At 33.8% G+C, this 14569-nt stretch overlaps 1 protein-coding gene across 1 annotated transcript; it reads right to left on the minus strand.

Annotated features, from left to right (window-relative positions):
* Positions 1 to 2078: 2078 nt before the first annotated feature.
* Positions 2079 to 12871, minus strand: LOC121423610 (lateral signaling target protein 2 homolog). Its single transcript, XM_041618992.1, has 5 exons — positions 12641 to 12871; positions 7443 to 7540; positions 5101 to 5343; positions 4387 to 4489; positions 2079 to 3731 (listed from the first exon to the last, which is right to left on the minus strand). Exons 2-5 carry the CDS (start codon positions 7525 to 7527, stop codon positions 3686 to 3688), a joined length of 477 nt encoding a protein of 158 aa, XP_041474926.1. The 5' UTR covers positions 7528 to 7540; positions 12641 to 12871; the 3' UTR covers positions 2079 to 3685.
* Between the last annotated feature and the right edge of the window lie 1698 nt (positions 12872 to 14569).

The following is a 14569-nucleotide window of genomic DNA, read 5'->3' on the forward strand; positions in this document are numbered from 1 at the left end:
GCTCATTTTCCGAAAATGTGAATGGAACATATCATTTTATTTGAGGTTAAAATTAATGGAAAGAATACTAATATAATTTTGAAAGATTGCAAGCCTTTATTTTGGAGTAAAGGCAAAATTAGTTCCAAATCTTAGCTAAATTAAATACGCTTTTATTCTAAGAAGGATGATAGCATAGTCACAGAATTGAACATAGGTATTCGTACGATGATATAGAACAGTACGCAGTAAGATATTCCAAGTCTCAATACTAGCATCAAATTCTACTACTTTTTATTCTGAAATCGGGTCGCAGACCAATCGTAAGGTGTGCGGTCGCCTTTACACGCATGATTAAGTGGTTAAAAATGACTGTTCACTTTATCTCTACAACTTCTGCATCTCACGATCACGCCAGTCTCTCTCCCCTTCCCCTTGTATGATTTACACAAGACTATAGAATGACCAAACCAAACACACAATTTCAAAGGTAGGCAAAAGGTTCACAATTTATTTGAAATTTAAAAACTCCGACTTTCTATTTGATAACTCTACCATCATAATCTACGACGATATACAGCTGAGCAGTCACACACATAGTTGTTCAAATATATTTTGCTCGATCACTATATCAGTTTTTAGAGGTTAAAAAATGAATATCGATCGAAATCAACTCGCAAACAACGTCTGGGCCCGTTTCTTTACGATTATTATAACTTCCTCATGACGCAATCTATGAAATTACCATGGTAACACTGCCTAATGACAAAGCAACCATAATCGTAAATACGTCTTTATGAAATGGGCCCCCCGTTTTGATAAACTAAGTTTTCAGAGCGACTATTTTAAAGATGAGTCAAATATAACGTATACGAAACCAGTCAAAATAATCTAATCCTGAGTAATTAACTACACGTTTAAGTCAATAAATGAGTGGCTACTAATGCCTAGTTCGTCATGGTAATTCGGATCCAATAAGGGTTTTAGACTTCGTTATTGTAAATGAAATTTAGAGCATCATACATAAAAGTAAAGTTGGGCCTATTATTTTTGTTTCTAACATTGAGAAAACTTATCTTCTTTCAACGGAAAAGTAGTGAAGAATAATAGAAAAAAATACCAGCGGTACTTTTAATATGCCTACTTTAATAATTAGGCCTATGTATATACGTAAGGCAAATTACTTTACTCTGTATTCAAACAAGATGAAATATATACATACATATATTATTGTAGTTATATTTTTCTTACAAGCTATAACGTGTGAGCAGTCAGTGATTTGATATAGAATAAAATCAAATGGATAAACTGTACATCAAAGGGCATTATTATAATTAGCTATCAAAATTAGTATTTACATAGGAAATCTAAGATACGAATGTCATAATAATTATGATGAATAAGTACATGAGTATTTTAAGTTTCAATTTGGCCATGCAGGAAGCACAAGGGCGGCGCCGGGATATTTTAATGAGGGAGTGGGGGGGGGGGCAAGCGACATATCTCCTCGATTGAATTACAGTGGAAATATATAGTTCGACGACCTACACCTCGTTGATGCATTCTCTTTATATATTTCTTCGCTTATTCTTTTTCTTCCTTTCACTGTTTGAAAAATCAAAGGGATTGCCTCTCCCTGCCCCCCCCCCCCCCGGTGTCGCCCCTGAAGAAATCAAAAGATAACCAAGAAGACCTGAGAGCAAACACGTGTTTAAAACTCTATAATGAACAAGTTTAAACTCTAGAAAAGTCTACAACATGAAAACATATACTATTTTCAACATCGATACAGTATTTGTGTGGTATATATCTTTAAGCACGATTATTTTGCTTTAGGAAACGAATATTTAGTTTCAGGTATATTTGATAGACAAAAATAAGATTTGTATGATTGGATCTTAAGAAAATAATAACATCAATAACGATACATTTACTGTTTTGTTCGATCAAGCTTGAAGCCGGTGCACCGTTTTAACACATCGTACGTCTGCATGTTTAAACTAATAAACTACAAATATCATATTTTCAACACAACCTAGTGTAAAAACCGGACATACATTTTATTCAGGAAACAACTTTCATAAAAATACAAAAACTAAATGTAAGGAACAATGATGTGATGACAAAATGAATGTAATTGTACTACGACGTCTATCAAAATTTCGTGAAAGATTAGTTTCTCGCAAACAACGAAATCCAACATTGTGACTATCACGCTCCATTCACTTAGTATCTGCTTTTTTTTGGGGTGTGCTTTAAAGATAAATTAAGGTTTGAAAGCGTCATACTGTATCATATCCAAAAGCTATTTTTTAATTATATTTTTGCTTCTGCCGACCAGAGTTTACGAAAGTTGGACTTCAACCATTCGCTTCTTAAAACACATGACCCAAGGCATCTGATTTTTCTCTGTAAAATACCACACTTTTCCCGCCATTTTATTACTCTTTTTAAATTTAGGGTGTTTACAGGCACAAAACAATCGTAATGATGTAGTTTGGCGCCTGCTTGCAAAAGATTCCACAAATGCCAAGAAATAGGTCTACACCATAGAAATATAGTTTGATTATAACCAATATATATTTATGGTATACACAGCACCGTGTTGTATCAAATTGCATTATAGCAATGAATTCATTCACCGCTCAACATAGACACAAAATATTGCTACAAACATGGTACATGGACTTTTGTTGTTTGTTTTTTATCATATGTAATTCAAAAGTCAGTTTCTACCCGACGAAACAACTACGGCTAATATCATCATAAAATATTGAATTGATGAGAAATACTTAAAAGGCCGCATTCAACACTATTTTAATAATATAATATTAATAAGTACAACAAGCCTCTTTGTTTTAATTCGGAATACATAAGAGATAATCATCGTGAACTCCACAATATTATGAAAAGTTAAGTGTAAATTAGCAGAAAGTAGAGTTATAACAGCTCTTAAATCGTAAGGGAATCGCAACTGCCATATTTGGCGAACACTTAAATTATTTCACACTAAAGGCCCCAGCTCTGAGTTCCCATACGAATGTATTGATATGAATATCAAGAAATTAATAAGTCGATCTGTCACGTTATCGTTTATGACTGTGAAAGAGCCACCTTTACCCTTTTGAGTTGAAATGATGTTACATTGAAGTTGCCGAAGTAATAGATGAAACTTTCCAGCCAGCAATACCGATTAGGAGTTGCTGTATCAACAACCATTTCAGCTGACCAACCAGCACTTTAACAAACACATAGACCGTTCCAACGAAAATTGTCGTATAAACTCCAAACTCTTATCGATCTATACGACTGTGTTTGTGGACCAAAAAAAAGATTGAAAAAAGATTGACTTCTAACTCCTATCATATTAACATTTTCAATTCATTTTTTTTTTTTATTTTGGCTCCCTCGTTGCAAATTAGCAATGTAAAGAAATTAGAAACAACGGTCACTGCTGGCGGACATACAAGAACATCAGGTAAAAAAATGATTGGAACGCTTTCGGTTTTCTAATCTCCCAACTTAAATTGGAAATGTTCCGTTTATCGCAAGGCAACTTATCTTGTATTGAATGAGTACAGAAAGACGCTTTAATGTACAACGTATAGATTGACCAAATAGATCTGCTTTTTATTGATGACGTTATTGCTACACGTGATACCATAATATACTGAAATTGTTGAATAATAAGGGGACAGGGTTGGTGCTATTGCTTGTATGTCGTCTCTGATGTTACCGTGACGTATGAAGTTCTGTAAGGAAATAGAACAGAGAGAGGGAGAAAAAAAATAAAATATATACCTTATAAGATCATCTGAGAGATAAAAACATTTTGTTTCTTTGTGGAGCTAGTACTGATTTAAGAATATTTTATGCAATCGGATGAGATTTTTATTTTAAATCGTAAGGAGAATATCACTGGACTTCGCCAGAATATTGTGGTGTCCAGAATCTCTACATGATGATTGAAACTCCTTGTCAAAAAGTTGGACGTCGCGCGGCACACATATTTAAATACAATTATTGGATGTATCAACAAACCATTCTGATTGGTCAACAGTGTATGTGCTGAACATTAGGTGCATGCAACAAAGAATTATTTTGATTGGTGATTGACATTATTTTATTGACTGCCAACATTGTGATTTATTGACGAATATAGGCCTACACTATACATATCATAGATTTAATATAAATCGGGATCGGCTAGGGTTAGTGAACACTAAAATACTGGATTTTGATTTTAAATTTAATGAGTTAAATCGAAACCCCATAATTAGAAAAAAAACAATAGGAATTGAATTTGAATAAAAAATTATCACAGAGAATAGACAAAGTGGATTAATCTTAAACCTCTAATGCTAAACAAATAAAATATGAAATCCATAGTGATTGATATATACTTACCCCCTGTATTTCCAGTAACACAGTCCAAAAAAGGTCCCCAAAGCTCCCAAAATAAGTAAAGTTGCAAGAATGGCAAGAGCTATTTGACCATCATTCAATCCACCTACATCAAAGTCAAGAAAACACACACACAATGCATTCATCATCAATATTTGCATTTTACTGTATACAGTCCACTGGCTGTTAGATAAATAATAAAAAAAAAGAAGACAAATATTGATATTGCTACTCATTGCATGGGCTATACAAGAAAATCTCTTTTTTGCATACATAAACTGATATATCTACTAAAAAGTATCGATTTTGATTGTATTTAAAATGCGATAAAGGATCGGATGAGTATATCATGAAACAAATAAGTTTATAAACTACAGTGAGATCCTTACATCTGATTGGAGAGAGAATTTATCAGATAAAATCACTGGAAAGATGTTTTATGAAGCACCCCCTATTCGCTTTCTGGATTTGACAATAGTAAATCCATTAAAAATATATTCTTCTTTTTATGTTCCGTGATTTAATCATGTAAATCCTTTGTAAGTAACGTGATTTTTGATGATTTATTTCAATGAAAACTTAAATATGAAAAACATATAATTTGCCTTTTCGTGATTAGAGGTTAAAATGTTAAAGCAGACCTGTGTTTAGAAATCTTGACAAATTCATTTAGTTTTGTCACGCAATTTACGATGTCAAAGACGTTTAAATATATACCTCCGTCTTTATCGTCATCATCTTTTCCTTTATGTCCGTCCATATCGCCGTCGCCCTCCATACCATCACCATCACCATCGCCGTCCGTATCATTGCCATCGTCTCCGTCTACAGGTGCATATGTAACAGTGCCTGCTGCTGCCGTAGTCCCTTCATTGGGAGGGGGTGCCGATGAAACGGGTGGTCGGGGGGTCGAAGGGGGTGGCGTTACCGGGCTTGGGCCATCGGTAGCATTACTCGAATCTAATAATAAAGGGGAAATGTATTCATATAATTGTGATGAATTATATATAGGCAAATGAGGGAAGCTAAATCTTTTCTGGTAATTGGTTGGTGAGATGATCTTTTATATCTTTGTAATCTCACAGGTTATAAACCTGCTATCTGAACATCATGTCTCACAGGGCTGTAAATGTCGCCATTGCTTTTCAGATATATAATTTACATTTCATGTTGGCCTATATATTATACAAAGACAAATAAATGCAATATCGACCCCTAGCTGTACTGAAATATATCAACAAACACTTAACCAGGCAGATTTAGTGCATTTTTAATCTATCATCTAAATGCTGTGGGTTTTTTTTTTATAAATAAAAGACTGAGTTTTCTACTGGAATCAGTTGCACATCAAGAGGTCCCTTTTTCAAATGGCTTCCATTATCTGACGCAGGGGTGACCTGTAGATATATCTGTGGCAGTTATTTTATCGATATGATTATAGGGTGACTAAGGGTCTAAATAACAATCGTCATGAAGTTCAATAAAAGGGCATACGTCTGATCAAATAGGATAAAATTATGACACGTTCTTTTATTCGATCGATTGCTTGATTGATATCACTAAACATGCTAAAAGGTCACTGAAAGTATCAAGCGGATCCAATGGGCGAAGCATGCCACCCCCTCCCTATTAGCGGCGCAAGGGGGCGAGAAAGAAGAAGAAGGAGGAGGAGAAGAAGAAGAAGGATGAGGAGGAGGAGAAGAAGAAGAAGGATGAGGAGGAGGAAGAGGAGGAGGAAGATGCGAATGTTAGCGATCAAGATTTCTAACGAATTCATGCTAACAACAAAATGTATTTAAATATTTTTAAGTCGTAACCAATAAGATTCGCTCATTATGCTCGCATTATTTTGTCCAATGAGATATGTATCATGTTCTCGAAAACAAAATATGCTTGAATTGTTTCATTTTTAGGTCATTATACCAGAAAACTTAACATCGCGCTTCGCGAGCACAATATCATAGGGAGAAAATTGTCCTGTTCTTGATTTTTTTTGTACATTACAGTCCTTAAAATTGTCCTATTTGCAGGTCACTTTATGCAGAACTTTCCCTTTGCCCTATATCATTTGCTTATAGTGTTAGGTATTCTGTTCATGAATTTCTGAAAAGTTCCTAAAAAGTCCCTTTTTGGGGTCATTATAAAAAAAATAGCTCGGGCTTTGAGGTTGCATTATTATTTTGACTACTATAGTAATTGATATATGACTACCTGCACCCTGCTTTGGTTTTAGAAGAGGCGATCGTGGACTGTTTTTTTTCGCGCCTCACCCCCCCCCCCCCCATGGACAAAGCTGGATCCGCCTCTTTTGGTGTCTTCTGTGCACACTAGCTGTCACCACGGCTGACCTCGTATTAATTTTATTTGTGCATTAACCACAGTGCAAATCACAATGGCTATTGTTGTGATGAAGAAAATATGTTGAAATTATTTTCTTTCCACAAGCAGACATGTTTTCCACGAGCCTATTTCAGTGTTCTGTTCGCTTTACACTCCCTTCATTTTCCTTATTTTTATGAAAAATAAGCTGACTGTGCAGTCATTCGAATGTAAACAATATTATACAATACAACATTATTGTGCCTGTTCGAAATACCAGGGCATTGTTATTTATTTGTGCATAATGAAATAAACAATATCTTTTCCATCAATTTTTTTGAGAGATATCTAATAAATTTCCTAGTAAATTAATATTGATATCAAACCGAGTTGCACGGACTTTTAAGAAAAGTCACGGCTATGCCGCTCCCCACTGTCTCCCGCCTTTATTATTCTCTCACCCTTCCAGCCATCAATGAGCGATACACAGTCACACGCATATGAAATATGAAGAACACTGTCATTTATAACACAAGTATAAGCAACCAAACACAGGATAGTTTTATCATAACAAATTCATATAGGGTTCGTTTTTATCTATTCTAACGATCTAAACGAACTTGAAAAATTTGAAATGAATTTATGATGTAATCTTCTAATAAAAGAATAAATTCTGTGACATTTTACAATGCTTTGCACCCCCCCCCCCTCCTCTGGGAAAAATAATAGTAGGCACTTACCTGTATTGTTTTGTGCATTCACGACTGCGAAAGAGCAGACGATTACCGCTATCACAAGCGTGACAAATTGTGACGTCATCTTCATTCAGGCGATTGAACTGCATATGCGATAATAATAAAAAGAGAAAGGGGAGACCTTGTGAGAATACCTTTATTATGAATATCATGTGCCGCAAGGTTATGTGATATTATATTGCCTCTATTTCTGTCTCATATATCATGACTATTTTGGTTATGCTCAAGATGGTTGCATTGCATGCCGTTTGACAGAAAATATTTGAACACAATATCGAGTGATAAAATGTGCTTATATTTCTGATCGTAATACCACAATGTTCTCAGTGTTTAACTTTATTCTTCAAGATATTGGTTCTTCTCGGTCCTCTCTCCCCCTCAACCCCCTTCTCTCTCCTTCTCTCTTCTTTCTTTCTAATAACTCGGTCACATTTTGATCTACAGCGACCGTACACGGCGAGTCGAAAACAGCCGTTTTATTCAAACCACAAAGTATGTATATATAGCTGGTACAAATAAATGTTAAAACGCCGTATAGAGCAAATGTGACCTCTCTCTCCTTCCATTTCCAAGTACAATACTGGCAATCATCTTTAACTTAAAACATCAGCAAAGAAGCAGAACCGGAGAGAAATGTCAATTAGCTAACTCCTTACACGTTCATGGCATAAAAATGGTAAGCATGTTTACTCTTATACTCAAGATAGCGCCTGGGTGATACCTATATATTTTCATTGACGCACAACATTACTGAAGATATGGGCCAGTATAACGCTCTTCTGCCATTCAAAATATTATAAAGAACTAATGAATTCACTTAAAGATTATTTTTACTATAGTTTTTACACGTGGGGTCCAAAATATCTCCGAACGAGAGAGCGATGCTACAAAGTGTAGCTCTGTACTTCTAACCTTAAATAAGTTTGTCCGAATTACAAATTTTTACTTTTTGGAAAATACGTGTGGGTAGGAGAGAGAAAAGATCTTGTTTGATAAAATTTTGAAAAAGAGCTTTTCATTCCCTTAATTTTCATTCTAATATCCAACCCCAAATTGTCGCTTTGTCATTGTTGAATGAGAAGTTTAATTGGTTAAGAGAAAATAACTTGTTTTTAATATATCTTGTATCTACTCCAAGGAAATATAAATTGCCCGTTTAGTTGTATTTTTAGAACAAGAAAAAAAAACATAGAATGGCACAGAAGTCCGCATCAAATTAAATTTGCACAACGCTATTGGATGATTGAGCTATACATGCTCCCATTCGAGATGAAAGATTCCTTCTCCATGCATGCATGCTTCGTTTTTTAGTTTTCTCCCTAAATAATCACTTTATTGACATTAGGTAATCTACATCACACAAGCTATTAAAGACTATAGTAGATCCATCCATATTTGTATATGATTCGTATAATTTTCGTGAACTAAGTATACATATACCCTCCCCCTCACCCCCCCAAAAAAAAATCCAATAGAAATGGGGAAAATATACATGTAGGCCTAGATGATTGGCCATAAGCTCAATAAAAACTAGTGCTAAAAAGAGAGAAAATGTCATGCTCTTCAAGTAATCGTATACATAGATCGATAAATTATGCATGCGAAACAAATGAAAATCATCTTTCTAAACACAGAATAAAATTGACTTTTCTTTACACAGTTAATTGCTGGTTCAATATTTTGAAGCTAAATTTATGAGAACGGCTTTATTGTAACCAGGTTAAGAGACCTTATACTGATTTTACAACATGTACAGTCCTCATAAAGGAGATCCGCTGTTGAATTTACATCGTATATTTATTCAATAATTTATTTATTCATTCTTTTATTCAATTATTTATTCATTTATTCAATTATTTATTTATTCCTTTATTTATTTATTTATTTATTTATTCATTTGTTTGTTTATTCATTTAGTCATTTATTTATTCGTTTTTGCATGTCATGACAATGTACATAGTGTGACCACCACAAAAACTGTTATTTGAAAGTAATAAATTAATACACCCTCGGGGATTTTAGCAGCAAGAAATGGACAGATGGATAGGGAAGCAGCGAAAATAGTAATTATAAAATGATAGTATGGATATAAAATCAAATGATTGATGGAAATCTATCACATCATCGGTCAGCATGATTATGTTTTAGATAGGAAAATGTGCTAATGACTTAATTGTACTAATGACTCATAGTATACTAATGAATAGTTCTATTACCATGATTACCCGGACATGTGGTTTTAAGGTGAGGATGTTTTTTGTAATAATAAGGAGCAACATCATTATACTTGTGTTTCATAATACGCGACATTTTGTTCATGCATTAGCATATAACAAAACGTTACTTTTATAACATGTTAGAACTGATCCAATGTACCTCGTGCATATATTTCTTTCTAATGCCCGCGATGACGTGCATTATTTGCATACATTTCCCTTGGACTTTCGTTTCGGAGCAAGTACTATAAGTCACTTGGGGAAATTAACATTAATGACTATGTTATAATCGCTCTATTTACATCCTTCCGATACAATACCCTCGATTTAGTTCGTTTTGAGCATCGTACAACAGTGTACAAAATATACAATATACTTATCGTTTGTCATTCTCTCAAATTAAACTTTATTATATAATATAGGGACAACCTTTGGTGAAAACGAATTTTCATATCCATTTCCATCTTAATCGAACGCGCATAATAATCATATAACCAGAAAATCATTCTAATTACTGAGCCCAATAGGTAGGGGAAGGCGGGGGTAAATTGTGACACTTTTTGCATTTTGCATCTTGGGAAACATTTTTCACCTATTTATAATATTCTACCCCACACTGAAAGTCATTGTGACCTTTGAAAAAACGATGTCAAATGGCTCAACTTGTCCCATCTGTGGGGTAAGTTGAACCACAAAAACTATGTACAAAATGTAAGCGGGAAGAACCAGCATGTCATTTTTTCACTTGCTAATTCTCTATAAATACTAACATCCTCTAAAAGTAAAAGAACTGTCATGTGAATTTGCTCCTTTCTGCCTGCATATCAAAGGCTTTTTAAAGTTTGTTTGTTTTATTATACATTACCATAAGAATTACCATTGCTCAACTTGCCCTACACATGTATGTTGGCTTGCTCAAATTACCCCATTGTTAACTTAATGCGATATTTTACACATCCACGCATTTCTTATGCATCAATCATTTAAAAGACTATGACAAGAATGAGAACCCATACCTGGATTAACAATGTTGTCCTTATTTCTTTATTATATCTAAAGACGTGTGTGGGCAAAAAGCACGGATCTATTTCACACCTTTTTAAAAAAAAATTTTGGCTGAAATTTATATTTTTCCCTCTAAAAAAAAAACTCTTTGTTTCGAAGTTGAAAACAATGTGGTGGGGTTAAGGGTTATGTAATAGGTCTTCAATACATGACACCACCACAATGTCTGACTCATTCATTATTGGCCAGGGGGTGGTGGCTCAACTTGCCCCTATGCTCAACTTATCCCGCCTTCCCCTATTAATTTTCTGGGGAGTCCAAAAATTACCAAATAATGTGTTTTCAACATGTGCTTATATCCCTGCTACGACGGGTACATGTAAGTGGACTGCAAGAGTGAATTCCATCCATCTCTTGTGGAGAGGAGGAGGAGATGCACCTTTGATTTTAAACTCTTTTGTAATCGCGAGAATGTATACGATCTTATGACTGAGCAAAGGAAGAATTTTGAGCCTGTTTAAACTGGAGTGCTCTTCTTTGATTATATTGAGTCATCATGTTCGTGCCTCTAGCCCTCTGCCCTTCAGTGGATGAATGAATGAATATACTTCGTTTTGCACTGAAGCAATGGAAGGACCAGTCGTTTTCAATGTCCAGTACAGTGCTTTAAACACTCAATGCTAACTTTAGATATATGACTCACACATTAATTCAATCGTGCAATTTCGGTACGTGCTATAGAAATGAATACATGTACATGTATATACATGTAGAATATACATATACATATATATATATATATATATATATATATATATATATATATATATATATATATATATATATATATATATATATATATATATATATATATATATATATATATATATATATATATAAACCCGAAAGTATAATATTGAAAGCTACAGTTCTATTAAGGTTCACGCAATCATTAACTGTGTCTTTTGAGTGTTATTACTGGTCTTCTTTCGCTATTATAATTACAGGAAGGAAATGCACACGTAAATGTTACAGGAATCTACTGCTGGAATCACCGTGAAACAGAATAGTTAATCGTGTTTCTAGTATTGGTCATCATTTCCTTTATCGCGTTACCATGGAAAATTGTGGTTTCTCCGTATTTTACGCAAAAGTTATTTCAATGATATCAGTGCGTGATTGTTAACGTATTCAAAGACAGTAGGGTAGGAATTGGTACACATGGGAAGTTACACGATTATACATTCTACACACTGGAATGGTATACAGGGTATTATATACGCATGAGCAATCCAGCAACTAAGCTCTAGTTTACATCGCAAGATATTCTCTGCTTTTGATAAAGGCGAAATAAAAAGCCCTCACAAGAATGAGTTCTCGTGCGAAGCCATCGTATACGTTTATAGCGTTTTTATAAACATCAGTGGCTATACAGCATGCAGGTCAAAATATAGTTCTAAATAAATTTATTATAGTATTTTTGTAATCATAACCTCGATTGATAACTTAAAGCCTTAAAGTGGACATACATAAATATATATAGTGGTATAGAAATTAAATTAATGAAGTATAAAAGATGAAAAGGTATACATTATATATAATTAACCTCGCATGATATAAAACAAAGTCAAATATATATACATACACACACACACACACACAAATATATATATATATAAATGCATAGCGTTACACTTGATGTTTTAAACTTCAGACTGAACCCGATAATATATAATACATGCATATCACGCAGGAAACCCAGGGCGCCTCTGACAGAGATGAAAAAAGTACATATAACTGCACGCTGAAAGCACGTGTACACATAGTCCTCTGCACAAAAGCATCAATCAAAGTTATGTTTTGGCACCTATCTATCAATCAAATAAACATGGTAGATAATAAATCCATGAATCAGTGTTGGATAATTTTGCTCATCAATGTGAGAATAAAGATGTTACTTACCAAATGGGATGCGTTGACAATCTTGAGAAACGCCGGTTATATTCGAGTATATACCACGCCTCTTAGAATAGATATGTGGAAGATTCCCATGTAGAGCGAATCACATACAAAATGCGATACACACACAGATAGATGTATTGGTATTTTCCATACGAATCTCAGAGCAAGAGTACACACACACATACACACACTCTTCTCGATTTGGCGTTAGACGGATGAACTGGTATCTTAATACTACGCACGCACCAATACGCCACGATACTCTCAATGAATGGAACTAGTTACAAGTTTTTACAATCAAATCTTTCCGCCTCAACGGAATGCCTTTATTTACTAGGCTAACATCAACAAAGTCATTAACTGGTTGCTCAGAATAGAGATGCTTGAAAATAGATAAAATCCGTGAGAAATATTCTGATTCAAATAACAGAAGCCAACTTGATTTATAACGTTAATAGTTACCATTTCTAGTGCCCTAGTATGCTTTTAATGACACACTGTAGTTGTGAAAGTATTGTTTCAATTAATGATCAAATTTTTATACGTCATAGAGAGCAGTGAGTTTGCAACATGGAAGCTTACACTGGAAAAACATTTAGTTGATAAGCGATGTCATTTCCTTTATTGGTTTATGTTATCTCTCTCCCTCTCTCTCGGCCAATAAAAATATCTATGACCATTCTATCAACTTAGTTCAGACAATAAAATCTAATAGTAGAAACCGAAGTTTAAAAACCATGAAGACAAAGCCAAGTAAATACAGATTGAGAGCATTTTATTCCATCTTCATGAAGAGATTTATATATTCAAACAAATCATACACACACACACACACACACACACATATGTATATATTAGATTATGACTGCATAAACTGCAATAGCTTTCCATATATGAATAAAATTCATGTACAGTTTCCCCCTGCAATAACTTAAGCAATTATTTAACAGCTTCAATAGTGTTATGACTTAGTTTTACACTTTAACTGTCAGTTTTGATTTTTTTTACATATATTAAGAGTTGTTTCATTTCCTTTTGTTACTGTACTGATTTATTTTCCATATATACTTAGATAACATATATTTGGTCATAAATCGATTCTGTTTGGTATCAATTAAAGATCGAAGTGTGATCTCAACATGACTCTTTAAATATGATTAATAATGCTCAGAGTTTGATCCTCTCGTTCTTTATTCCATAATAGTAACATGTATCTTTTTAATGTTAGAAAGAAGTATAAAATCTATCTATCTATCTATCTATCTATCTATTAGATTATGACTGCATAAACTGCAATAGCTTTCCATATACGAATAAAATTCATGTACAGTTTCCCCCTGCAATAACTTAAGCAATTATTTAACAGCTTCAATAGTGTTATGATTTCGTTTTACACTTTAATTGTCAGTTTTGATTTTTTTTTTACATGTATTTAGAGTTGTTTCATTTCCTTTTGTTACTGTACTGATTTATTTTCCTTATATACTTAGAAAACATATATTTGGTCATAAATCGATTCTGTTTGGTATCAATTAAAGATCGAAGTGTGATCTCAACATGACTCTTTAAATATGATTAATAATGCTCAGAGTTTGATCCTCTCGTTCTTTATTCCATAATAGTAATATATATCTTTTTAATGTTAGAAAGAAGTATAAAATCGCGTTAGTCATCCTTTCTTCTTTATATAATTTAGTATACATTTCGCCTCAATAGAGATATCGACATATTTATATGTATAAAACTTGGACATCTAAAGACAGTACTTAATTAAAAAAAGTTGAAAAAATATGCATTGGACTTATAGACCATGTAACCGGTATTAAGCCAAGGGCCAATGTCACAGTAGAGTTGTGATTTGTTTTAAAGGACCATCTCTTTATCTTTCTCTTTTCTATATACTGTTACCATTAGCCAAACTCATTTTCC

The sequence above is a fragment of the Lytechinus variegatus genome, chromosome 11, assembly GCF_018143015.1.
Source record: "Lytechinus variegatus isolate NC3 chromosome 11, Lvar_3.0, whole genome shotgun sequence".
NCBI classification, from domain to species: Eukaryota; Metazoa; Echinodermata; class Echinoidea; order Temnopleuroida; family Toxopneustidae; genus Lytechinus; species Lytechinus variegatus.